The sequence below is a fragment of the Pyxicephalus adspersus genome, chromosome 3 (genome assembly GCF_032062135.1).
Source record: "Pyxicephalus adspersus chromosome 3, UCB_Pads_2.0, whole genome shotgun sequence".
NCBI classification, from domain to species: Eukaryota; Metazoa; Chordata; class Amphibia; order Anura; family Pyxicephalidae; genus Pyxicephalus; species Pyxicephalus adspersus.
In genome coordinates, this window is record NC_092860.1 from 150,366,868 (window position 1) to 150,394,854 (window position 27,987).

The 27,987-nt window shown below is 41.0% G+C and overlaps 1 protein-coding gene across 1 annotated transcript in view; it reads left to right on the forward strand.

Annotated features, from left to right (window-relative positions):
* The first annotated feature begins 9,156 nt into the window (after positions 1 to 9,156).
* Positions 9,157 to 27,987, forward strand: part of RAB11FIP5 (RAB11 family interacting protein 5) — a 61,007-nt gene continuing 42,176 nt past the window's right edge. Inside the window, exons 1-2 of the mRNA XM_072406669.1 lie at positions 9,157 to 9,312; positions 13,091 to 13,489. Of these exons, the coding sequence (XP_072262770.1) occupies positions 13,134 to 13,489 (356 nt within the window). The 5' untranslated portion in view covers positions 9,157 to 9,312; positions 13,091 to 13,133. The remainder of the gene's footprint in view (positions 9,313 to 13,090; positions 13,490 to 27,987) is intronic.

Consider the following 27,987-nt stretch of genomic DNA (forward strand, 5'->3'; position numbering starts at 1 on the left):
ACCACCCAGCTCCCACTGCTCCTGCAATGTCACCCTAACACCCAGCTCCCACTGCTCCTGCAATGTCACTCTACCACACCAGCACCTTCCTTGCAGGCCACCAACTGATTCCAACCCTCTACCTCACCGCTCCACATTTTACACTGCCCTTCTCATTGCCATGGGTGCCCTCCTCACAAACCCCTCCCCTGCTTTCCTTGCTCTCATTTGGGATTGAATAGACTCTTTTTTGTGTGATTTTGAGTTTTAGTTTAATGTCCAAGTAGGAAAACCAGATTTAGAGTGTTTTTGGTGATAGGTGGTTGTATTTCCAAACAGAAATTTAATAGCCCTGAAAATGTACTCAGCATAATTTTTAGCTGGAATTGGGTTTGAGACAAGTCACTTGAAAATTTTGAACACCATCTGCAAACAGGTTCACCCATTGAAAATCCAAATGAATGATTTCAGGTTGAGGCATGGAGTGTAAATTGCAAAGCTCTTACAAATCAAGACATAATCCCAATTTTGACTAACACAGCAAACATATTAGACCATAAAAGAGTACAAAAGCAAGAGCTGTATCTAGAAACTGTACTTGGGAGTCTGGTTGAACAAGGTTGGGGTTTGTTGGAAGTCTGGCCTGATGCTTGGACTCTACTTGGTAATTGCAGATCAAATGGTAGATTTTTGGAATCTCTACAGCAGGACTGATGCAAATATGTTTAAGTTCAAAATGTGTATGGGAGAGGGGCCTATAGTTATGTTTCAGAATTACCATGATAGAAAGGACTCACTAGAATAAAAAAATGTTACAAAATGCAAAATAAACTTCTAATGATTCTATGTAAAATTTCACCATATATTCTAATTGCTGAAATGTGCCAATGCATTTTCAACCTTGATGCGATTTCCATTGAATAGAAATGCATCAAGATTCATATGAACGTGTTTTAACAAGCTGTCACACATTTTCAGTATATATTGCAATGCACTTCTCACTGTCACCATGCATCCTAATGCACATTAACACAATAATCTAAAAAAAAAAAATCTGAATTATAGTTTTTTATTTTTTACATTTTTGTTTTGTTCATGTTCTCCATAGCAGTGCTTGGCTCCCAGTACCTTTTGTATGAGTACTTTGCCTATTAGCCCTTAAAAATATTTCTGCCTTGTTTAGAAATTAAAATATATATTAAAAAAAATCTAAAATATGCATTTTTACAAAATTTTCATTGACCATTCCTGTGCATATCAGTCAACTTCTTGCTCTCCTTGTACTTTGTTACAAAAGGATGTCTTCATGTCATTGTCATAGTACTACTACTTTTGTTATATGCTATACATTATTCTTTGTATTAGTGATACGGTACCACTTCTCTCTGTGCTGGGTGGAATTCTCCATTATTGTTCTTTTTTATGGTTGTCAGTCTATGTCATTTTATCTGCACCATATCTCTTCATCAGTGGTCCTCTCCTCCTGTGTCACTGTCTGTATCTGTCTGTCATTTGCAACCCCTATTTGATTGTACAGCACTGCGTAATATGTTGGCGCTATATAAATCCTGTTTATTAATATTAATAATAATAATAATAATAATCAGTGCTTCTCAGCCAAGGTTCGTCCATAAGTTTCCATTGTTCCTTGAACAATGAGCAATTTGTAACTCCCAGGTCAGTTTAAATGACACCAATGATCTTTTTGGCTATCTGTAATGGTGACATTCTTCCCATTGACCACCAAGATAATGGTGACGTAAGCTAAGGTGTATAGGCTGGTAAGTTAACAAAGTGAATTATCCCTTTGCAAGGTATATTTCACTCCGCCGAATTAATGAGATGATGCTCCGCTGACTTTAACCATCCAACCATGTCCAGGACAAATCTTGTTTAGTTAGATTTCCTTGCACCAGTTTGGGTATTCTTTGCATGATGATAATTCCCCTTGGTAAGTGAACAGCCTAAAATCAACTCAAGTTTATTCTGGACAAATTTGTAGTGGATTTTGCTTCCAAGGGCTAAATTACCAGTTGGGCTAGTTCAACAGACCATTCTGGGGAAGAAGTGATGAATAGGGCTTCAACATTTTCCCAATCATCACTATTTATGCTGATATGATTTAGCAATAGAATTGTCTGCAACAAAGGCTCGAGTACAATCTTACATGTAATGTAAAATAAAATCTGCTCTGCAAAAACTCCTCTATCTCTGCTCAGGAGTTGCATCCAGCTAGTGAAAGCCAATTATGACGGCCAAAGACTCCAAACCCTGAAGAAGGGGAGACGATGGAAGCACTGCCAACACTGTAGATCATGGTTATCGTTTGTCAAGGTTGCTATTCCAAGTAAGCAAGCCATTATGTATAAATATTCCTAGGGGTTCAAGTTTTGAAAGCGAAGGATTTTTCCTTAAAATAGTTTTTATGATTAATCTTCTTGTGTGTTGATATTCTGGTCCCTCACCATGGGCTGGGGTTCCTCCTACCAGCTCAATGTCACTACAGGAGATAAGAGAAGCATGTGTATTAGCAGAACAAACCTCTGAATGCAGAGATGGACCGTGAATCTGACATTCCCAGATCCTGAAGATTCACCAGACACTGGATTTAATACAGAAGACATAGGCGGTACACATGGAAGGGTAGGTAAGTATTGTTCTTCAAAGGTGGAACTTTAATTTTAGAAAAAGGTCACAAGTAAAATATATGCATGGGAATTACCCAAACTTATGGGAGCACAGTGGCTCAGTGGTTAGCACTCTGGCTTTTGCAGTGCTGGGTCCCAGGTTTAAATCCTGGCCAGGACACTATCTGCATGGAGTTTGCAGGTTCTCCCTGTGTTTTGTGTGGGTTTCCTCCGGGTACTCCGGTTTCCTCCCACATTCCAAAAACATGCAGTTAGGTTAATTGGCTTCCCCCAAAAATTGACCCTAGACTGTATTAAAGACATGACTAAGTAAGGACGCTAGATTGTGAGCCACTTTGAGGGACAGCTAGTGACATGACTATGGAGTTTGTACAGCCCTGCATAATATGTCGGCGCTATATAAAAACTGTGTTAATAATATCTTACCCCCACACTTCTCATTCCACACCTGGATTAAGTCTCAGCATTACTATTTTGATTCACAAAGATATCAAGTACATAGGTATATCCCCCATTATCCAGGACCTGAAATCCTATTCAGGTCGGGCATGAGGGCATGAGGGGGTGTAGATGATGCTGGACGTCTTCCAGCCTGGAAATAGAACGGGCTCTATTGGTTGGTGCCGGTTCTAATGCACCTAGAAAAAAGCTCAATTGTTCAGTAAAATCCATTCCAGGAAAGGAGCCGATACAACTGTGCCAGCCTGGGGGGCAAATTTACACAATTCTTTATTTTAATGGTATTCCTTCAGTATCCCGCCTATAGTTTGTTTTTTTCTTTCCCATCTCTGAATGTTGGGCAGTATTTATTTATTATATTATTTATAGAGTATTGTGAATGAATGGCTTCTCACTAAAATGAATAATTTACAGGCGGGCGGAATGGGTGAGTTAGGCTGCAATGTTACAGCATAGCTCTGGGATTCGTGTCCCATCACGCCCGCATACCATCCCTGACATCTAAGAACGGATGGAAAGAGACGCACACCATGATCCATGCATGACAGAATTTAAAGGGAATCTGTTTTAAACCGGAAAGCTTTTGAACATGCAGGAGTTCACAGATAAAAGCAAAATACTTTGTTACCACCACGTCTGACATCATCCGTGTTCATGGTAAAATATAACAGTAGGGTGCATAATTATTTTGTGTTCAGTGCCACTGCAATATCCACAGAATTTTGGCTCCATTCTGCTGTCTGAATACGGAATTTAGGATGTGTGAAATACATGCATCTAGTATTCAAAAAACAACATCTCCCATCATCAGGAGCAAATTCCTGGGACCATCTCAGTGTAAACGTTTGTTATTGGCCCTTTGTAAGAATGCACTGCAAAATTTGTGGTGATGCAACTCAACACGTGCATTGATGGTAGGCGGCAATCATATTTTTGAATGCATTAGTACTCTAATAAAGGCAGCAAGGTCTATTTGTGCTCTGTGTTGAGGTACACTGCAGCCAATTTACGTAAAAATGTACCAAATGTACCAAAAGGTACCCTAATGCCTATATTGCGTCTTTGGAAAGTTAATATGCCTATATGGAAATTTGGAAAGTTAATATAATAATTGACGTAGGTAGAGTGGCCATGGCAGACATATTTTGTAAATGAGGGTATAGATCAGTGTTTCCTAACCAAGGTTCTATGGAACGCTAGGGTTCCTCTAAAGGTTGATAAGGGGTCTTTGAGAAATGGGCAATTTGGCCCTTTCCATATTAGTTCAAGTGACTCTGATGATCTTTTTGGCCATCTGTATGGGTGACATTCTTCCCACTGGTCAGCAATGTAAGAGACATTCTTCTCACTGACCACCCCACTATAATACTGTGAGCTGTGGATATAATAATTATATCAGGGGTGCCCTGAAGACCTGAAAATTTTTTTAATGGTTCCTCCATATAGTAGGGTCAAGAAACACTGATATAACAAACTGGGACTCTTTGGCTATAGTACACTATTAGATCAGAATTACAGAGAGGGGTTATGGATGGAAGACTTTGAATTGCCCACTTTTATTGCTTCTTCTTCTATGCAAAGCTGGAAGAAAATGTGGAATTTACTGGGATTTATGATATCATTAATCGATCTTTTTAATACTATGCACCCGATGTAGGTAAGAAATATTGTCTTAGGCAGTGGGACATTTTACACCTTATTTATTCCACTCTATTCACTGAATGCCTATATTACTAATATTAGGCAAATATGGTTCAAGTAGGTCAGAGTATGATCTAGATTAGTGAATTGTGAACATTGAGCCTGATATAATAATGTATCATGGGAGAATCTGGGTAATCCACCAAACCTGGAATGGAGCTGGTCCAGGATTGAAATCATTTGCCAAATAATGGCAAGAAATCCATTCCAGGTTTGCTGATTTATTATTATTATTATTAATAAACATGATTTATATAGCGCCAACATATTACCCAGCGTTGTACATTAAATAGAGATTGCAGATGACAGACAGATACAGACAGTGACATAAGAGGAGAGGACCCTGCCCTGAAGAGCTTACAATCTAGTAGGTGGGGGAATTTCACACACAATAGGATGGGAGATATGTAATGGTGGGAAGTAGTGATGGTTTCAAAAGACAGAAGACGGGTAGGCAAGTTTGAAAAAATGGGTTTTGAGTGCTCTTTTAAATGAGCAGAAAGTAGGAGCAAGCCGAAGAGGATGAGGAAGACCATTCCAGAGATAGCATATCTTTAAAGCTTTAATAAATCAGAACCATTGTGTTGAGTTAGAAAAATGAGGGTGGTTCAGTGGACGCTTCTAGTGATGTTTAAAATGTCCCCTTAGATGCAAAAAAATTTAAAAACTTGAATAACAAAAAAAATTAAAAATATATTTGGCATTATATGAATCAAGAATCTATCAAAAGTATTGTGAGTGTCCATAAATGTCCTTAGAATCCTCAACCAATATTGGACAAATACAAATAGAATTCAGTAACCTGATGCCCAGTCTTGTTCACTCACATCTATAGGTTCAAATTCAGGAAGATGGGAACCTCAGGGGTGGGGACATTCTCACCTAACTCAGGAGAAAAAGACTTTTTATTGGCCAAGGTAAACAAATGTGGGCAGGTCTATAAAAGAAGGAAGTGTGTTCCAATATATATATAACCATGGGTTAAAAAAAGAAATGAAATCACGGATATTCTTTCTCCAGCTTGTTTGCTACACTTTCATCTGAACGAACGTGTTGAATAAGGAGCCATCTGCTTGCTGTGCGTTATAGTGATATTAATGAAGAAACTTTTACTTAATTAAAGTTGATTATTGGCTAAATACTCTTCAAATGTTTTTTTTTCCTTCCTTCATTTGGAAAACAAAACAAATAAGGAAAGAAATACGCGGGGGAGCCAGCAAGACGTTTTCACACAACTTTCTCCAGGAGCTTATGTCTTACTCACCTCAGTTCACCCAGGAACAGAGGAGACAGATTTCTACGGGGATGTCATCAAGCTCTTGGAAGGAGGTACAGGAAATCTTTGGAATTTGCAGTATAGGTCAGTCACTGGGATATATATACGCATACATCTTGACAGTCATTAATGCCTCCATGTTGACATCTTTAGACTTGGGCTGGTGCCAAATGAGCCAAGTGCCTGGCCAAGGTCATCATCCTCTAGAAGGGAGGGTTAAAGATGGTGGTGTGACCCCACCATTGTTCACAGCTGACAAATAGACAACCAGTAAATACCAAAGTGTAGGGAATATATGTAAAAACATTCAGGTCAGGGGTCCAGACAAATAGAAGAAGTCATGGTTGAAATCCAAGCATGAGGTTGGAATAGGCAACTGGTTCTAAGCAGTGGAATACCAAAACGGACCAGAGGAGTGGCTTGAAACTTCTGCTCTGTGGTGTCCCCAGCTCCCCAACATCATTCTTGGAGCCGCCGTTCAGTCACAGCTAGCAGAAGTTCTGTAATCTGTAGATGCAAGTGGAGCAATAGACCAAGTGACCTGGACGTCAAAGAGGGTCCACCAACTTGTTACATCAACTTGTGTTGTATGAACCTACTGTAATATTTCTTGAAGGGACCAAGTGGTGGGGCTGAAGAAAAGAAGGTGTCACAGTGGCAAGCAAACCGTTAAGTAAAATGTTATTTTTCTTTTAAATGTTCTGTCCTACCAACACAAGCTATTTCCATGTTTGGTGGATGGAGTTAAAGAGTTCTTTCTTGTCCAGTGCCTCTGTAAAGCCTTCCCCCAACATTGCTGATGACCTCTTCGGCACACTACCATCACTCCTTCTCAAAATATTTGGTTCTTCTGGATATAATGGGAGCACGTGAACCTTGATACGTCTGAAGATTGCCATATGAAGAAAGGAGTGACACATTGTCTAATATCTGATATCAGATGAATATTTTGGCAGTGGTAGTAACTAGAGGAAGAAGTATTGGGGAGGTGAGTATTAGTAGGTTAGGTTAAGTTTAAACAGACGGTGTGACCTACCTCCTAATGAGGACGGGGGCATTTTCGTCTGTCTCTTGGAACCCGGCCTTACGATCCTATTTCATTTTAATCCAGAGATCCCCCTTTAGGCACATGTGCCAATTATGTGGCCTAGTCACAGTTGTTCCCTGGAAGAAGGTTGAATCAGGCTGCACAAGCTGCTCTCATATTCAGTTTCATAAGCGTCACGGATGAAGGTCAGCGTGTCCGTTTGTTACAAAGAGAATTGCCAGGCTGCAGCTAGATGAGAACTGACGAAAAAAACACTGACAATGGCGGAGTAAATTTATGTAACAATCACTCACACAACCACATATTCAGAAATTGCTGCAAAACTCTTTATGAAAAGATACCTTTCTTACTAGGCTTGGTGTTTAGCTTTTGGTTTTTGTCTAAATTGTCCCCATCGGTCATATGGGCCAAAACCTAAAAAAGCTGAAAAGTGCCGATAGGATTCAGCCTTGAGTCAGCACCTATCTTACCTGTACACTATGTAAGGGCTCTGCATTAGTATGAAGGTTGTGTTACATGGCCACTGTATTGTTGGATGTCAAATAGCCGGGTTCTTCAATAGTTTTGTTACATAGACAATTCTGCATTTGTTGGATGGTTGTGATACATGGATGGGCTGTACATTCTTTGGTTGTTACATGGATGGCCACTGCATGACTTGGATGGTTGTGTAGTGTAGCCAGACTCTGCATTGTTGCATGGGTATGTTTTACAGCTGGGTCTTGCATTAATTAGATAATTGTGTTGCATGGATGTCTCTGCATTGTTGAATGGTTGTGTTACCTGGACAGGCTCTGCCGTAGGTAGACAGTTGTTCTACATAGGGTGGGTATGGATTAGTTGGATAGCTGTGTGTTATCCCTGGGCTTTGCATCGTTAGACAGAAGTGTTACATGGATGGGCTCTGCATTGTGTTGTGTAGCAGTGCTCTGCATTGTTGGATGGTTGTTCTGTATAGTTGTATTCTGCATCGTTATTTTATGTAGCTGTGCTCTGTATTATTGGACAGTTGTATTCTACAAAGGTGTGTTCTGTAGCTTGGGTCTGCATTGTTGGATGGTTGTGTTATGTAGTCTGGTTGTAGCTTGCATTGTTGAATGATTGTACTGTATAACCCAGATCTTTACTGTCGTGTTGTGTAGCTGCGCTCTGCATTCTTGTGTTGTAAAGCTGTGCTTTGTATTGTTGGACAGTTGTACTCTGTTGCATCACTGTGCTTTGCTCGGTAGTTTTAGACATTTGTGTTGTGTAGCTGTACTCTGTGATATTGGATAGTTGTGTTGTATCACTGCTCTTTGCACTGTGGTGTTGTATAGCTGTGCTCTGTGTTATTGAACAGTTGTGTTGTGTAGCCAAGCTGTGCACTGTTGTGTTGTGTAACTGTGCTCTGTATTGTTGAACTGTTGTGTTGAATGACTGTACTCTATATTATTGGATAGTTCTGTTGTATAGCTGTGCTCTGTTTTATTGGTCAATTGTGTTGTGTATCTCAGCTATGCACTGTTGTGTTGTGTCACTGCTCTGTGCACTGTTGAGTTGTATAGCTGTACTCTGTATTATTGTACAGCTGTGTAGTGTAGTGTGTGCAGTGTGTATGAGTAGGACAGCTGTATATTATTGTATAGTTGTGTTGTGTATTATTGTATAGTTGTGTAGTGTGTGCCCTGTGTATGAGTAGGACAGCTGTTTATTATTGTATAGTTGCGCTGTGTATTATTGTATAGTTGTGTATATTATTGTATAGTTGCGCTGTGTATTATTGTATAGTTGTGTAGTGTGTGCAGTGTGTATGAGTAAGACAGCTGTGTATTATTGTATAGTTGTGATGTGTATTATTGTATAGTTGTGTAGTTGTGCAGTGTGTATGAGTAGGACAGCTGTGTATTATTGTATAGTTGTGTAGTTGTGTCCTGTGTATGAGTAGGACAGCTGTGTATTATTGTATAGTTGTGTAGTTGTGTCCTGTGTATGAGTAGGACAGCTGTGTATATAGCTGAGCTCCTCCTCTCTCTCCTCCTCTCTGAACACAGAAGAAAGTTAGTTTGCAGCAGCTCTGCAGCCTGCTCTCTCCCTGTGCTGGGAGTGCAGACAGACAGATCCCCTCCCTGGACACACATCTCCCTGCTGGCTCCCCTCACCACCCCCTGGCAGTGTAAATTTACCATCTGCAGCCCCCCTGCACCATGAGTGCCAGCTGAGAGGTAAGTGTCCCCTGTGATGGGATTTTGCTGCATGCATATGGTATAGATCCTCTGCCTGGACTGCATTGCTCAGGCTGCATGCTGTGCAGGATGAGCAGTGGGGGTCTCTCTGCAGCATTCCAGGTCACTGTGCATCCTGTGTAGGTGTGTGCTCTGCATTCCAGTCCTGTGTGTGGATGGCAGACCTCAGCATTCTTCTCCCCCCTGGATGTACAGCTCACCCCTCTCTGCAGTGCTGTACATGGGAGTGGATGCAGCCTGCTGGAGTGACTTTGCATTGCTGTGCTGCATTAGGTCTTTAGGATTACATGGGGTGACCCCCAAACATTTGTGTCTCATGACTCTGGGGTCACATCCAGCTATGACCTAGGCCAACTTCCATCCATAAGTGATGGTTCAATTTTGGGTGGAGCCCATAGCCTGAGTCATCCTCTGTCTCTTGGGGACTGTGGGCGCTCTCCTAGCCCTATTCCCTAATGCTTTCCACCCACCTCGCAGCGTTTCTGCCCCATTTTTCCACTTCCCCCTAATCCCAAGCAGAGCTCTCCTCGTTGTCTGTATGAAATATCTTCTCTGGGTAAGTTAGAGGTAGGTTGGATGTAGCAAATATTTGGCAAACAGCTAGAACACATTGCCGTCTATGGGGTAAGCTACACATGTAGCATTGTGTGGTGGGTGGGGCTTAGTACTGTTACCGTACATGGTGTCTGTGTAGCCCATCCCATGCGGAGCCATTTGTTCCATCCAATCAGCCTTCAGTTGATGCTTATAATTAATGCTTGGCCATTTTAGCAGCTTTTAAAAATCCGGCAAAGCTATAATTTATTCTGCTGATATTTTACCCTCCATGGTTCCTTATCTTACCCCCATTCATAACCCAAATAACAGTTCACTAAAGCCTTATTATAGGAATTACTGCGTCTCTGTGCTTCCCTGGGCAAGGTCATGATTGCTAGGAGGGTGTGGTGTTCTGGTGAAATATCTCACATGTCAAACTTTGCTACCTAGAAAGTTAGGGTAAGGCAGTCATATGGGGGTTCGTGCTAGGGGTTAGATTTTGGGCATCGAGAAGGAAGGGGTTGGGACTAGACACCAAGAAGTTTGGGTAAGTTTGTGCCTCAATCAGGAAGTATTGAAGGTGGGTCTTTTGGTCAGGTTGTGTCTTGAAACAAAGTGTCTTGCATCTCTACCTAACTCTAACCTCTAATGTAGTGGGCTTCCTTGTGGGAGGAGTTATGCAAATATTAAAATGCTTTGATATGTGGCTGTCATCTAAAGAGTGGGCGTTTCTAAGCAGACTGGATTTGCATACGGATCCACCTAGGTAACACCCACATGTGATGCCGGGCCTCTATAATTGGAAGATATGTAACCTGATAAATAAAAAGGGGTGGAGCCAGGGACAGGCAGGCTGGAGAGGGAGGGGCTAGATGATGCTGGATATCCTCCAGCCAGGAAGTGGGGCAGACTCTATCTGACTTGCTGCAGTTTCTAATGCACATTGTGAGAAGCTCACTGTGTGCAGTGAATTTCAGTCCAGGAGAGTCAGTATAATTGGACTGAAGGGAAGGTTGAGGGCAGGTCTAGGCTCACAACACACGTAGTTACTGGTAAATCCAAAGCAGTTCATAACCCTTGTAATACAATACTCTGATATGGACGCTTTAGGTTTGTCCTCATATTACATACTTTTGGCAATTCTAAAGTTAGTTTTTGTCCATGTTGTAGAATATCTACCTGAACAATCTATTCTATTAGTAACTATTTAGGTAACCTCTCATGTTACAAAATTGTTTGTAGATCTACAGAAAACAGTTTATTCGAATGACTAACTTTACTCTTCTGGCCCTGTAAATGTCCAGATAAGCTTTGCACCTTCACAACTGCTTCTTGTTGCTGACACAACAGTGGTTCAACTACACCTCTGTGCACTGCCCAGTCCAGATGTTTAGCTTTTTTCACCACCATGTTTCTTTGTATGGATGATGGGAAATGCCATTAGAATCCTTTAAGACTAATTCATATTACAACCTTAATGTATGATGGTAAGTGCCTTTAATTTTGTATAGGCTGATGCTCCATAATGTGCTGGGGTTCTGGGCTTACTTCCAAACTAGGCTGCTTCTCTATAGAGAATACATTTTGGTAAATGGCTTCCTCCCATTATTGAAAAATCTTGGTGATACATCATCATCTACAACCAAAACGTTTCCCTGGGGCCGGTAGGACCGTGACAGAGAATAGAGAGGTTTAGGCAGCTTGTAGATTTCATTGGAAACGTTGTCCTAGATTTAATAAAGAACCATGTGACCTGCTCACACCTAGCGAGGGTTTACTGCATGAGATAAGGCAGCGCATTGTTGCTTTGTGTTTATTTTTGTTATTTTTCAGTAAGGAGACCATTCAGTATACTGCTTAAAGAGTCACCCCACCCTTTTCATCTGTCATTAGTAGAGAGTTACATTTCTGATAACCTCATCTAATCTAGAGGGCTCAATTGGTATTGCGCTCCTGGATCTGTATAGTCATGGTGCCGATTATGAAGAGCTCCTGCTGGATTGTGTATTTGCAGAGAATGTAGTGATACGAATGTGGATACCATTGTGGGAGCACCAGATTCTGTTGGTGGAGTGTCTGAGAGGTATGAGGAAGCTACTGGTCATCAGTTACTTTTGGCATGGCTAACCTTTTAATGGCGGTCACTTCCGTATTACCTTAACTTTCTGCAGTTGTAAATCTTTCCGTGTAGTCAAATATCTGTCCTACAGCCAAGATGGCTCCACATTGGCTTTCATCTTTGGAGAGCTAAAGTCATGTGACTGTACTGGAGGAAACCATGGCTCTGAACGATCATATCTGTTGCCACTGCATTCGTCATTGGAGTCCTCTGTGTGATCCTGGTATTATTATAACATGGAACCCCTCCTCAATGTCAAAGATAGATGGACCTTTAATGAGTGGAATCTTAGTATGGGGTTTTGGAGAAAGGATTATTGGCTAAAAGTTATATTCAGGGTAGGGATGATGACCACGTTGCCTTTTGGGGTCTACACAAACCCATAGATGTCTTCTGGAGCACCTGATGTTCCATGGAGACCAGGTCACCGTAATATACATATTATTGTACTTCTCAGAAGACCTGACATCTGGCTCTCTGTCACCTGCAACTACCTATTGGCCAGTAAGTCCAACCATGAAAGTTGGGGGGCAAACGAAAAGCTAAAAGGAAGCTGTGTGAAAAAATTTGTATATTGGAGTGGGTTTTCCAGGAAATATTTAAAGGAATGGGTAGGTCCCAGTAGGTATCGGCATTGCAGTCTTGCAGCTTGCCATTGTGGCATGGACAAGCGTTCCCTGTGGCATGGACAAGCGTACCCTGTGGCATGGACAAGCGTACCCTGTGGCATGGACAAGCGTACCCTGTGGCATGGACAAGCGTACCCTGTGGTATGGACAAGCGTACCCTCGGGGACTTGTATTTAATCTTTGCTGGAAATTGTGGTATGCCTTCACATTGCATTCATAAAAGTGAGGCTGTAATGTGGAGTTTTTAGTGTCCAAGTGTCTTTGCATACCACTAAAGACCACTTTATGGTTGAAGGAGAAGCCAAATCACATGACTTTTGGTGCTGTAAACTACCCTCCAACTTCTACGGTACCACCACAAATGGTCCAGTTGTGACTATTGGTTATCTCATTTGCTCATCTCTATGGTAAAATTTTGATTGTATTTTGAAATTTCTTTTTTTTTTACATCTCTCTCCCATTCCTTCTACAGGCACCTGTGATTTCTGCAACATTGTCGCACCTCATCCATCCTCATGTTCCTGCGGCCAGAGCCTGAACTGGGCTGGTTCCCCACCCATGTTCAAGTCACCATCCTAGAAGCCAAAGGCCTTCGAGCCAAGGGAAAACATGGCACCAGTGATGCCTACACACTGATCCAAGTAGGTCGGGAGAAATACAGCACCTCTGTGGTGGAGAAGACTCCTGGTTCCCCAGAATGGAAGGAGGAGTGTACTTTCGAATTATCTCCTGGAGCCCTAGAGAGAGGGGAGAACTGCGAGCTCCAGCTAACGATCATGCACCGGGCTCTTATCGGCATGGACCAGTTTTTGGGGCAGGTCACTATACCTCTGCATCGGGTCTTCCAAGAGGGGCGATCCCAAAGAAATCAGTGAGTACTTATGCCAACATTGACCAGTGATGTACTACTCTTCTGTCTTTGTAGTCCTAATAATAAAATGCACCCCTGCTGAGGGAGTATGGACACCAACATTGATAATCTCACTTTTTAGAAATATTGTCTGGCTTCTTGATTTTTAGTAATTACTCGATACAAGTTGGTGGTAGGAGTAGGGATTAAGGTGTAATTGGCTTTAATTGGATCCTGAAGGTTAGAGAAGCTTCTCTTACCTATTCATTAGCTAGAAACACGAGCATTCAATACACAGTAGACAAATGACATTGAATGTTGTCCTGTGAACTTAACATGTTCAATGGGCCATATTGCTATAATTCAATTGTGTGTAATCTTTCTGCAATCAAACCATTAAGAGGTACTCCATAGGCCTCCAATTTGCCATGGCACAGCACACAGTATTTCTGGCAAAATAATTCACCTTTTTTAGGAGCTAGGGAGTGAGCAAGAATAAATATACCCATCCTCTGAATTGGCTTACCAGATGCCACTCTTTACAATTAGTTTGACTTAACAATATGGTAGACCTTGAGAAATACATAAATTGTTAACTTTTGAGTGTACAACCAAATGAAGAACGGACTTAAGATCTTGAGTAGGATTGGCTCTGAGATGTTTACAATTGCTGGGTGGATGGGTAGACCTGTCCTGTATCTGGTATATAGAATCCCGAGGTGAAATACATAGGCTTCCGCTAATGGCCTCTCCTGTGAATGGTATTTGCCTGGGTTTAATTGACTTCAGCATTTTAGAGTCATTTGTGTTCAGCAAGTCAGGTCAATATTCCTGATTGTCATGGGTATTATCCGGTGACTAACCTTGCTGCGGGATCATTGTGGCAGCCAAACACCTATCATGTTCAGAAGACTAGGAGGTATTGGTAGCACAGTCGGGGTTCCTTTAAATGACTCAGACAAGGATGAGTAAGCACGCAGAATAGAATATAATTGGAATATATGTATGGAATGGTGTGGAGGGCGGCTGATGCTGTGATGAGGTTACAAATTACCGGATGATATCCCAGAAATGTGTGTATACAGCAGCATTAAAACCTTCAATATTATGTCCGCAATATTACCCAGAGATTTTAATACCAAATATATCATTATGTTATTGTTACATATTAAGTCAGGTTAAAAAAAAGACGCAAGTCCATCAAGTTCAACCACTAGTTTCAATAGTCCAGTGGTATCTAAAAAGCATGAAAGTGTGTCAAGCCTTTTTGCTTTTAAGAATAGAAGTGGGACCCACAACAGAATGTTGGAGAACGGAGGGATGATGTTGGGGGCAAGATCAGATAAAAAGAGCCAAGCTTTGTAGTATACTTGACATGGCAAGGAGACGGGTGGCATTTTTAGGAAGGCCAGGAGATGAAATTATTTTGAATGATATGATATCTTAATGGTTGACTACAATGACTTGTTTGTTAACTGGTCTTGATCAATTTTTACCGTTAAAATTCAATTGTAGCAAGCACAAAAACGGCTTCAATATTCCTATGATGAGGTATACAAATTTTATATAAAAAGAAAAAAAACATTGCTGATTTCTACCTGAATTATATATATATATATATATATAAATTGCCTAGTGTGCAACTAGTTTAGAAGGTGGAATGTCTTGTATGTGTCTGGAGCATCATTGTAGAACTGTCCTGCAGACATACATACGGTTTGTGACTTTTGCTGCAGCAAGCGATGGTGGTTGTTTTGGTTGACAATCCCTGTTTGTTGAAGTCTGTTAAACCAATGTAACCGAATACTGTTCAGCACTGCAAATGTGATCCTGTGCGCCTTTTTTTTTTTTTTTTTTTTTTAATAGCAGCTAGGGTTGCCTATGAAAGCGGCAAAGTCTAGGAAAGATTTATGAGGGCATATGCTATGTTTGAACAAGTTTTGGTAGAGTGAGTCAGTTTCTTTTATATCCAATATATAGGAAGTCTTTTGGTTCAGCAGTAACCAGCATATGGTATAAAAAGACTGTTGCTTGGGGTTCTGAGGAAGCCGCAATCTCTCCACAAAGGTCCAAAGGTCCTTCTGCCAGATCCTACAGCTCTACATTCAGACAAGCTTATGGTTAAAGAGCTCTAAACTTTGACTTGGTAGGGTATGTAGCAAATCCACCTCAATAAGACCAGCTGCACCCAAAGCAAATGTCAAACATGGCCCCAGAACTGGACCACAGAGGTAAATGAGTTACATGCTGAGCTGAATATCATGTGCACCCTGAATAAAGACAAGAAGTAGGACAATGCCCTCCTTTTCTTGTTTTCTCTTGGCGTGTCCGCTAACCATCTTCTCCACCCCCCCAGTCTTTCCTGGGCCTACTTTTGCGATAGCCATAGACGGTCTTGGGGATCATATTGGTTCTTGTCCCAGAATCCTTTGCAGGAAGTGTCTGGCTTCCAACTCTGTACTGTAAATTGGCCTTTTTGTTCCAGGTTTATATTGTGAATTAGACATTTTTTCCCCCTTAACCAGTCCTATGAGTTTTTTGGGACTTTTTAAGACAAGACAGGGTAACAAAGAAAAACAAGCCTTTAATTTCTCTTCTTTGCTCCGCCAGAGCACACATCCCCTGTGCAGCCACCCGGCCATGTTTTCTTTTTTCCTGACTGTCAGATGTGTTCTGCTGGCTCGGGAGGAAACAGATCGATGCCGAAACAGTCTATTTTGGTCCTTGTTATTTATGACGACTGGGCACGGCGTGCTGCCTGGAATGCCTGGCTTGCACAAGGCCTCGGGCAGCCTGTGTTCTGTACAGGAGACTTCTGAGCCACTTTGTGTCCTGAGCCAATATCGACAAAATGTCATTTTATCAATGCAAGGAACTAAAGGTGTTGCAGACTGTGTTGTCCGTGCCATGGCAGGAATCTTTTGTTTTGGGTTGTGGGATTAGCTGATAAAATGGCCGCCATTATGTCAGTTTTGGTTGCCACAGATAAAGTCAGTAACTGTTGTCGTAGTAAGTATATTGCTGAGGACGAAGGCCCAACTACAATCATAAGGCAGTGTTTTCTATGCCTCAGCAGGATCTCACAATATTTTTCGGGCTGTGTATTTGATTAGTGGACAAAATGGCTGATAATTGCTATAGTAACTACAACGGAAGGCCTAACTTCGGCCAATATGTATATCCTAGGGTGCCTATGCCTGTTTTTACTGTGCTCTGTGCCCATAATGTGTAGATTTCATCTCACTTCCTGTACCGACAGGAAGTATGTTACAAAAGGCACATGTGTTGTTTTGTAGTGTGACAACTTCTGGTTATAGTTTTATTCCCATCCTGGCAATGTCTATCTCCCCGTCTTTAATAAACTGAACAATACGTTTAGATCTGAATCGGCAACCTAATGTGTTTTGGCTTCAATCTCACACTGGGCCTTGTGAGGTTACTGGAGAAGATGGTCAACCCGGTTACTATAGCAACCAAGTTATTAGTTCAATTGTAGGGTGACAACATGTATGATTGTGGAGATGTGTACAGACAATACTTTACATACATGTCATAATTTTCATGAGCAATCGGAATTTTTGTTTTTCAGTATGTCCAAAGTTAAAGGTTGCCTATCGTTGCATGCATGGGTTCAAGAAACACCCAGCATGGTATTGTGATGGAAAGAGCAGAAAAGTATGCGGTGTGGTTGGGGGAACATTCGGGGGCATATTTCTAATGATGCGCAGGTATTGTCATCTTGGAGCAGTTCAATCTTGGTTTCGTTAGATCATAGAATCTTGTTCTTCAGTCTGGGAGTCCTTCAGGTCCTCTTATTTTATTGCAAACTCCAAGCACGGAGAGACTTCTGTCCAGCCACAGTGCCATAAAGACCGATCGGTGGAGGGCTGCAGTTATGGTTTCCCTTGTAGTCCCACAGGATCTCGGGAGCTCAGTCCGTGACCATCAGGTTCTTAGTCACCTCTCTCACTAAGGTCCTTCTTCCTCCATTTATCTGGGCAACCAGCTCCTGGAAGAGTCGTGGTTGTACCAAATTTCTTCCATTTGAGAAATATGGAGGCCACTGTGCTCTGCAGAAATATCTGCATCCTTTCCTAAATCTGTGCTTTACAACAATCCCCTCTCTGAGCTCCACAGGCCGTTCCTTTGACATCGTGGCTTGGTTTTGCCTCTGATATGTATTGTCCGCCATAAGGCCTTCTATAGAAAGGTGTGCGCCTTCCCAAATCATGGCCAATCCATTTTAACACGCTACAGGTGAACTGGAAGGCTGCAGAAACATCTCAGCTGAGATCAAAAAAAAAAATAGGAGGCATCTGAGCTAAATTTCAAGTGTCTGACTACTTATGTAAATTTGATATTTCATTTTTTTCTTTGCAATAAATTTACAAAATTGTTCTAATTTCACTTTGTCATTATGGGATAATGAATGTAGAATAATGAGAAATAAAAGAAAATTAAATTATTAGAATTCGGCTGCAACATAAAATTAAAAGGTTTTATTACTTTCAGAAGGATACATATATATTTTTTTTAATATAATATTTTCCTTCTTAGTACTGGCTTTTAAGAGAGGTCTAAAGTGGAGCGGAAAAAGGGTAACGTAACACAAGGCAGAGTTTCATAGTTAGAAAGTAACTAAAATTGACTAGATCATTGTAACTGTAATTCCTCGTACAAATGCCTGTGAACGCACTTCATTATAGCAGTTTTGTTGGGGAGCGGCCCTCATCAGAGTTTTGCATGCTTTGGGGGGATTGCCAAATTCTTCCGGTGTACAATGTGATATCATATTGTTCGTAGCTGTGCCGTGTTGCTTCATTATCAGGAAAGCAGCTTTGTACATCCATATCTGAACGTTGGGCTCTAAACAAAAATAAATGCTGAAGGGATACCAGACAGAAAATAATAGTTGTTAGAAATGAATTATAGGCGTTACATAAAATTTATTTCAAACGCAAGCCATGTAGGATGTTGAATTTGACCTAATATCTTGTTTGTGGTTCCTGTATGGCAGGGCTGGAGTGTGAAAGGAAGAAGCAGCAAAAGGGAGATGGGGCAGGTGTAGGATGACTTGGGCTCTTGGAGTTGGTTGTATGATGCTTGCAGTAAGACTAAGTACATCTAGTGTGGGAAATAAATAATACTGGGAATGTATTTAGGTTTGAAGGTGAAGACTGCAACAAATTTTGATTTTGTTGTGTTTTTTTTTTTTTTGGCCTATTTTTATGTTTTTGACTGGAGTTCTGTTTTAAGCAGCAATTACAGTATATACCCAAATATAAACTGAACCCTTCTCAGTTTACAGTCAGGAGGACCTTGCTGGAAGAGGTTGGTATAACTATTTCTGGTTTCATCCTTTAGGTCTTCTCTATTTAGACTCCGCCTATTCCTGTGTACTTACCTGCCAACATCCTTTAGGTTAGTTGTAGATTATATTCTTTTATGTTTATGTGCAATTTATGCTTCCCACCACCATCATTCTCATTGACTGCTTGCTTGCCTCATCGTGGATAGGAAGCAAACCAAGTGATGTGGTGGGTAACTTAGGACTTTTGGGTGGTCGAGAGGCTAAAATGATGAAAAGTAGGCATACCAGTGCTCCTAAGCTTTTGCCCACTCTGCCCCATGCTCTTCCAGTTAGCCACACAATTAGGACAAACAATCTTGGTTTATCTTCGAGTATATGCCATAAACCTGTGTCTGTATTGCAGTAGTTCAACTGGGCTAGAAAAATTTTATGATAGATTCATACACCTTACTGATGGACCTGCATGCATTTTTTTCATATTCTGCACATTTCACAACACACGGTAACACACATACACACATGGCCTTAAAACGATGCGCGTGTACTTAGCCATAGGAAATATATTTTTGTTCTCATTGTCAATATTTTGTATCTTTTTAGAGATCAGGGTGCATCTTCTGTATACCAGGCCCGTGTTACGTGATGCCTTAGGTTTTGTTCTTAATTTACCCCCACACCCTCCTATTTCTGAGGCAGGTTTTTGGGTTGGGCTCAGATGCCATTCCAGCAGCTATATGAATATGTTGGTGTTGTACAGAGGTGGTGCCTTTTATTAGGACAGTGAGATTTTTCCGTGCAGTTTGTCGTGGGTGTAGAGCAGCCGTGCACGGGACATGTAAAAATCCCTCATACCACGGTCAGGAACAATCGGACATTTGTTTGCTGCTAAGACCTACTTAATGTAATGGGATTTGGAAAAGACGTATGGTGTGTGTTTCGGGAAAGTGGTGGGGGCGTGTGGACACTGGTTGTAGGAGGGAGATTGTCATCCCTGCTTATACATGGCTCCTGAACTCCCATATTAATGCCTTCTACCCCGTAACTGTCCCCTTTTATGTAATGTTGCACTATACCAAAAGTATTCCTATTGTTATCGTCCTAAAAATATACGTTGCATGGCTGGCATCTGGAGTGGCCTTATACTTTCCGAGTCAATGACTCAAACAAGTACAGGCTTTAGCTTTTTACTTTCGTAAGAAGTGAGGAAGGCAGATTCTTTTTACTTCGGTAGAGTGAGTTTGTTTGCTTCAGAAAACAGCCAGATCCTAAACTGAAAAACTTGTCCTGTGCCAGCATGGATCAGAAAAGGAGATTTTATCTTTGCATAGAAGCAGTGGTCTCTCTGCAGAGCTCAAACACACCCCTGTTAGTTCAGAACTGGAGATTTCCAATCAGAAAGGAGCTTGAGATTTGCTGATTGGACAGCTCTGACTCAGCACCTCTGTAGAGAGACCCCTGTTGGCAAACAGAACAAGTATACCATTCTGCAGGATGTTGACAGGGGACAGTCTGTACTTTTATTTTAATAGCTGTCACAGCCCGTTTGTAAATCTTTGCTTACATTTTGTTTTGATGCACCTGGAATGTATTTAAACTGAAAGTTTAGTTGGTCTCTTAACAGTCCGTTTGATCTGCTGCCTTATTTTCAGAGATGGCCTGAAGCACAGGCAGTGATGTCCATGGCAGCCAGGCAAATATTTGTCATTTTTTTTTTTTTTAACTTGATGGAATTTGGTTGCCATGCACAACAAAACTTTTTTTTACTGCCTTTTAAAACTATTCATGAGAGACAGTGAAGTTGTGATCTTCTGACCATGTTAATTGACTGGTTGTCATGCGGACTCTTTGATTTCACTACTTCGATCACCGAGCTGCAACAAAAACGCAGATGAGTGAAGTATGAAATCCTTTCCTGAATACTTCTTTCATTAGCTGATTTACTAAAAAAAATGAGAATCTTTAATTAAATTTTCTGCATATTCACGGCAACTATCAAATCATGTGATCAGGTCTTCAAATTGACCAGAAATTTGTTTTGCATGAGAAGGGATGATAGAAGTGAATTTTTGCAGTTTGAGTTAATGTTCTCAACTCTTTGGTGGGACATCATAAATAATTCATGTATAAATTCAATATAAAAAAAAATATATAATATTATTATTATTAATAATCAGTATTTATATAGCGCTAATATATTGTGCAGCCCTGTACAATAAATAGGGGTTGCAAATGATACAGACCGTGACACAGGAGGAGGGGAAGACCATGCCCAGAAGAGCTTACAATCTAGGAGGTGGGGGAAGTATATGGATTGGTGGGACGTGTACTGAGTGTTTTAAGAGACGGAAGAAGACAGGTAGGCAAATTTGGGTTTTAAATCCTCTTTTAAATTAACAGAAAGAAGGAGCAAGCTGAATAAAATGAAGACCATTCTAGAGCGTTGGGGCATCTCTAGAAAAGTCTTGGAGCTGTGTGTGTGAGGAGGGTATGAGAGAGGAAGTCATTATTAGGTCATTGTAGGAATGAAGAGAGGGGCAATAGAATCTAAAAGGTCAGCAATGGTGGCCCTTGCAAATCTTCCAGAAAGATTCCTATGAAATATATTGGCCGGTATTGCTGGTGGTCTTCTGGAAATAATAAATCTGGCTTCAAGTTCTCGACCCAGAAATCTGAGCAGATCTGGTGTTCTCAAAACACCTTCCAGGTCACTGACTGATACTGTGACAGTCAAGCAGGTAGGTTCTATGGAAGATCTTGTTAGTGAATACGGATGCTCTCATAGTTATTTGGTAATAATGGTCTTGGTAATATAGAAGATCTTGGCAGTAAAAGGTAAAGGATATCATTTCCTTGTTGTATAGTTCTGCTTATTTGATCAGCAACCCACCACCAGCAAAGCCCTGGATTCACCTGTCCAGACTCTAACCATGTCCAACGATAGGAGAAGACCTCCCCGTGATAGCCGACCATTTCATTGTATATGATGGAACACCTGCTCCAGATTGGTCAGTACTTTGGCAGATCCAGGCTTCTTCCTGGATGAAGAAAAGGAGAGATTTTATTTACTCCATGCAGAAGTGGATCTGGCAGGGGCATGAACTGGTTGGTAAAAAACTTGGGTTAAGTAGGGTGTTCTGAAGGAAAGGATCCCAAAATATTAGCCTATGTACACAAATCTTCAGTCTCTTTCCTGGAAGTCTAGCCTGCCTAGGCCACTGCCTTTATTCCCACCCTTCCAGGACCTAATATTAGACTGAAGAGGTCCAAGGACAGGGACAGTTCTTGGCCTACAGAGAAGCCAAAATGACATTTAACTAACTGCCACATCTTTGGGTCGACTGAACATTTTGAACTATAGTTTTCATGGATTTGCAAGCTCTGCTAATGTATTTTCGTGCAGTTTGAGGAATGAGGCTCAATAGAGGTTGCATGCAATGTTGCTAGTTTTACAGGACAGGAGAATATCTCCTCACTCCTCCGCTATCCAATTGGATGAAATAACTTTATTGGACCTGGTGAGAGTTTAGACAACTCATGGAAACCAGTACATTTTTAACAAAGGTGTCCTAATCTCAGGAAAGGATGGGATGACGGAGATAATGAACTGTGGAAATTCCGAGGGTTTGACATTTTCACCACATCTGAGTAACTGTGAAAAACTTCTGTAGATCTGACTTTTTTTAAGTGAAGTTATCTGTTAAGACTTGAGTTTCAGAGCCTGTCTGAGGAGTCTTTTGATCTCCTGCTTGTCTTATTTATGATGTATTCCCAGATGCAGCCTCGGTTCGAGGATTTTTCTCTTTTTATCCATATAACCTGCAGGCAGACACATGCCGACTTGAAGCTTCACACGGTTAAAAAAAATCTGTGCTTTTTCTAAAAGGAAAAAGTGCCGCACAAGCCGGTTTATAATTTTGATGATAAAAAGCACCCATCAACACTGTGCTGTATAAGTTTAGTTGATTTTTGTACAAACCCCTGTGGAAACGTTGTCCCTCTTCCCCTATGATTGGCTGGTTGCTTCTCCCAGGGGTCTATAGAGAAGTACACACTGCCCATACATCTACCATGGTTGCCAAGTATCTGGGATCCCCAGGTAGAGTTCTTCGATTTTAGACACTTCCTCAAAGTTTGTGTCCTGCAGGATCCAGGATACTTGGACCTTTGCAGAGTGTCATTAGGGCAATGAGTGCTGACATGCATTGCATTCCACCACTTGCCATTGTAGATCAAGTGATATCCCACATTATTTGAATATTATACTTCTAATCAGAGTGTCAATGCAGAAGTGTGTATTCAGTTAACTACTTTTTCTCCTACTGACCCCAATAACTTAGGAGTTATGCTCCTACTGGCACCAAAGGGGGGCACATATTTATTCCACGAACACCAGGGGTTGCCAGCTACAGTATGTGAAAATCCCACTAACACCAACAGTTTAGGAGTTTATTGTACTGCCATTACAGGGCTTATTTTAGTTCTGTGGAATTCAAAGGCATTGCGCTGATATGGTGTATACTTTATCCCATTGACCCCAAATGCTGCTTTTATTTATCGTTAGGTTCCATGGACATTGAAGATAAATCTTTGTTTCCCTCCCACTGATGCCAATTATAGGTCATTTTAACTTTCTATAGGTTAATTTTATCCCGCAAATTCAAACTACCATCAAGTACCAAGTAATACAGCTGGGTTTAAAATTAAATCAAGAAATTACGAATTTACGATTACTTTCATTGTAGAATTCCTTAAAAAGGACCTGGTGATGGTGCTGTCATAGGACTAGTTGAGGTTGGACTAGGAGGCAACTCTCATAGTGGTCAAAGACAATCCCCTGCTGCCCTTTGCGAGCTGAGTATATGAGACCTGCGGGATTTTTAAACCCCAACCCTATAGTATTGGCTATATACCGCCAATTCCATGTCCTTCATCTTAAGGTTCAGTTCAGTGACTTAGAATAAGCACACAGCATGTCAATCAGAAACTGTGAGGTCTTGCACCCCATTGCCATGAGTGACTCTTTGGTTCTTAATTTGGGACTTGCATTTTTTAAGTAAATTGGGAATGATGTCTTAGAAGGTTCACTTTACATTTCCTTCATATGAGTTTTAGTTTATATTTTCAGTCTGCTGAGAGATTCCACAGACTGCTGTGAGCTGTGTAGTCTCTTTCGTGTCGCTCCTAAACCCCCTTCCGGGTGCCTGCTGTTTAGACTGTTGGCTGCTTGTTGAGACAGGTAGAAAGGAAATATTTCTTTCTAGAGACGTGCCATAGAACTTTTCTAAACGCCTTCTATAACAGTTACATAACAACTCCTTCTTATCCAAAATCTACAACCTCTGCTCAGAAGGATTTTGGCTTCCCGGTGTTTGTCTCCAACTATCGCCTGCATGCTGGGTCAATTTTAAGGCTTGTGTGGGTTAGGGGTCCACATACAAAGATCTTTGATTTTTCTTCATTGTAAATTGCACCTTAAGGCTTCTAATTGCATTTATGGGAGGACTATCCTTTACAATTGGATAGTACTGGCCTAGCTGGTAAACATTGGGCATTTTGCCGATGGTAAAGAGATCATAAAGCTTGTATATTTTTGACAACCTTTGGTACAGGTATATAAGGAAGAAGGATTAGTAGTCATTTGTATCTAGGGGTGCTAATCTCAACTGAGATTTCGTGATCCTCTTTATGTAGAATCTTTCTTCAACCAGCTACCAGAGTACCAAGACGGTAAATGGTAAACCAAAGTCAATGTGCAGGCTGAAGTAAGCCTGCAAGTTTACTGAAAGTTTTTACTCCCCTATCATAAATTGGTAGGATGTGTTAAAATGTTATCATAATCCTATCCATAGACAATGGTATTGGTAGCTTTTGTACAGACAGTAGAGCATAATTTTTAGATCTAGAATATGGCAAACATTCTGTCATTTTTTGTGTAAATATATTCTGTAGTCCAATTCAGCACTGCAGTATATTTAGCTCAGATTCCACATACTCCGGAAAGTTGTCTGCATTCAGGCAATGCTAAATATGTCATCACGTGGGATGGTCATTCCTACTGCTACATAAATGTTTTTGTAATCCTTTGGAAGTTTTAGTTTCCAGGCAGTGTTGGTAAAATGCCTCTGTATATGGCTGGTGGTATTTAGTTTCACCTCTATAGAAGAGCCGGTGTTTATAGGAGGGTCCTGCACAGGGCTACCACTTCCTCCAGCCGCTTTATGCTCTATAACAATTTTGTTTGTATTGCCACCTCCAGCTGTCCCGCTTCCTCTTTATTGTTGTCTAGATTACGGCTTTAAGCCTCAACTATACAAAGAACGAAGCTGTAAAAGTTTATAAAACCGTAACAAGCTTTTTGGTTTTCTTTGTGTGAAGTCTTTAATTGGTGAAGTAGTGCATGTTTTTTTCCTTTTTGTTATAAGGATCTGTAATAGTCATTAGAGTTTAGTTTGGTGATTTCTTGTTCTGAGTAAAAACAAAATGGTTGTATGTACTAATGGAACATCTACTAGATGGGGGTTTAGAACCTCCATTTTGTTGATGTCAAATATATCTGGATATAATTTTTTTTTTTTTTTTTGCTGAAATCCTTCTAAACATGATGGCAATCTATTATGACATGGAAAAGTCTCAATTTTAGGGTTCCTAAGGAGTTATCTTGGTGATGGAGTAAACTGAACTTGCATTTCTCATCAAGGGTCCCCCACATTGTTTCAGTACTGGAAGATGGAGGAACAAATGGAGACAACGCCATCTCAGAGGCTGAATGGAAAACAAAGAAAAGGAGCATTAAAGGGAACCCATTACTTTGTCCTTGAGGGGAACTGATACTTTTTCCACCAAGTTACAGCTAGTATGGGCAGTCGCCCAAAGCCTTCATTTACAGGATGGAAAGAGCTAATGGTTGACCATTGATGGTTGTATTTGGTAGTAGATTAGAAAGCAGATAGGAAGTGGGGCATTGGGCATCTATAGTAGAAGTAGCAAAGGGGCATCTATAGTAGAGTCAACCAGGGTTCCATGGAATGATAAGGTTCCCCCTGAGGTTGTTTGGGGTTCCTTAAGGTTCTTGGGTCACTTTTGATCTTTTTTTACCATCTGTAGGAGGATTGTTCTTCCCACTGACCTCTATGCCCATGTACTGTGAGCTGTGGATATAGTAATTCTAAGGAGTTCCCTGAAGACCTGAAAGTAATTTCAAGGGTTTAAATGTTCCGAAACACTGGTCTATAGTATTGCAGATTCTAAAGCCCTGGAGCTCAACATGGAGAACTCACCATTAGACATTGTGCAGTTTGCTGTGCCCCAGCTCCTAATATGGGTCAATCATGGGCATCATGCCAGAGGCCTTTATTTCTGGAACTACCGGCTGTGATCTAATACGAAGCCAGGAATCGTAAGCTCCTGGGATTGTTCTCCGTAGCACTGTAAGAAGAGCCAGTGACTTTATCAGGACAGTCCAGCTGTGGTGATGATACTGGACTTTGCCTACAATATTCCTGTCGATTACGGTATTTTTTCCTGGTTTGGCTGGGTTTTGCTTCATCTGTCTTTTTTTTTTTTTTTTTAACATCTCTTTTCCAAGCAACAGGCTCCCTTTCATTAGAATTGCATAATAGCTTATTAAAAAATTCCCTACCCTTAGCAAAAATGTTATTTATTTATTTTTTTGCTTGGTTGGAAGTGACTGTGGTTTGTTGCTGGAAGCAATCTTTTGCTGTGTGTGTGAATGTGAAGAAATCACTGCCAGGATTGGTATCGGACATCCTCGTGTGCTTTCCCTGTTGGCAAGATGTGCGTTCACTGCTGATACGCTGGGTGGAGATTTTTCCATGCTGGACCTGCTGCCTTTGTAGGTCTTTAGATTTACAGATGCTGCATAACCTCTCTATCCTCTTAAAGGAAACTGCTCGAATATAAACCTTGGAGGCTTCCAGTGTGGTAATTTTGGTATTTGCTGTGTAGAATTTTTCAGACCCCAGTAATTTAGGGGCATTTAGTTTCAAATGAGCTATAAAAACAGCAATTTCTAGCAGTCTCTTACAATATGTCCTCAAGCTATCACGGTCTCCTACGACCCTAGCCTTCAGACCACATCTGTATCTTGTCTGCAGTCTGTCTTCTATAGCAAAGCCTTTACGGCCCCTTTGATACTTTTTTTGCCCCCTGTACTCTGTAGGATACACTCTGGCTCTGGGGTGCCCGTGGGGCCAGTGTTAGGCTCTGGGGTGCCCGTGGGGCCAGTGTTAGGCTCTGGGGTGCCCGTGGGGCCAGTGTTAGGCTCTGGGGTGCCCGTGGGGCCAGTGCTAGGCTCTGGGGTGTCTGTGGGGCAGTGTTAGGCTCTGGTATTGCTTTAGTTGGTTAGGTCTGGGTTCAGTAATGTTAACAAAAATAGGTCAGTTGATTCCCTGAATATACTGAATAGGCAGGTTTTATCAGTAATTGTTTTTTTTTCCTTAGCAGATGGCATGGGCATATTCCAAAATGACAAATTTTCATTTGGCCTAAATTGTGAAAGCATGGTCCTGGGAGCATGAGACATAGGTGATGTATGGGCGAATGTGTCACATTTCATGTGAGAAAGGATTCCCAGAGCGCTATGGTTTAACTAAAGATAGACCAGCTGGTCTGTGTATGTGTAGAATGAGATGCTCCTGTATCTATTTAGTTATAAGCAAATAAAAACGGCTGCATGTACTGGAGTTTGATTAATCATTAGTTGGGATTGAAGTGTTGTAATGTTAAACAAGTGGAAAGGAAGAATTGATTTCCATACTTTATTTTTATGTAACTGAGGCTTTGTACCATGAAGCTAGCGGAAAGCACCCTTGTGTCCAAATGTAAGAGAAATGTCTGTTTTGGATGATTTTTTAATGAGAATAGCTAGGGGTTTTTACAGAACAGTAATTACTGGATTGTAAAACCTTGGTAAACGTTCTGTTTGTTAAATTCACTGCAGCCCCATGTGTCAGCAATAGACCCCTACCTGAGACTGCTTGCTCATTAATAGAATGTATATTCCTCCTGCAGCCCATTAGGACAAAGGACCATTGTTCCAGTACCATCCGTAACATTTGGAGTTAATATTACTTTTTTTGTGTCAATCAGTTTTATTGAGTTTTCAGTGAAAAATAAACATACATAGCAAACATTATAACATAAAACACAGATATCTTATTTACCCGAAATGGCAGTGGATCAGTTTGAA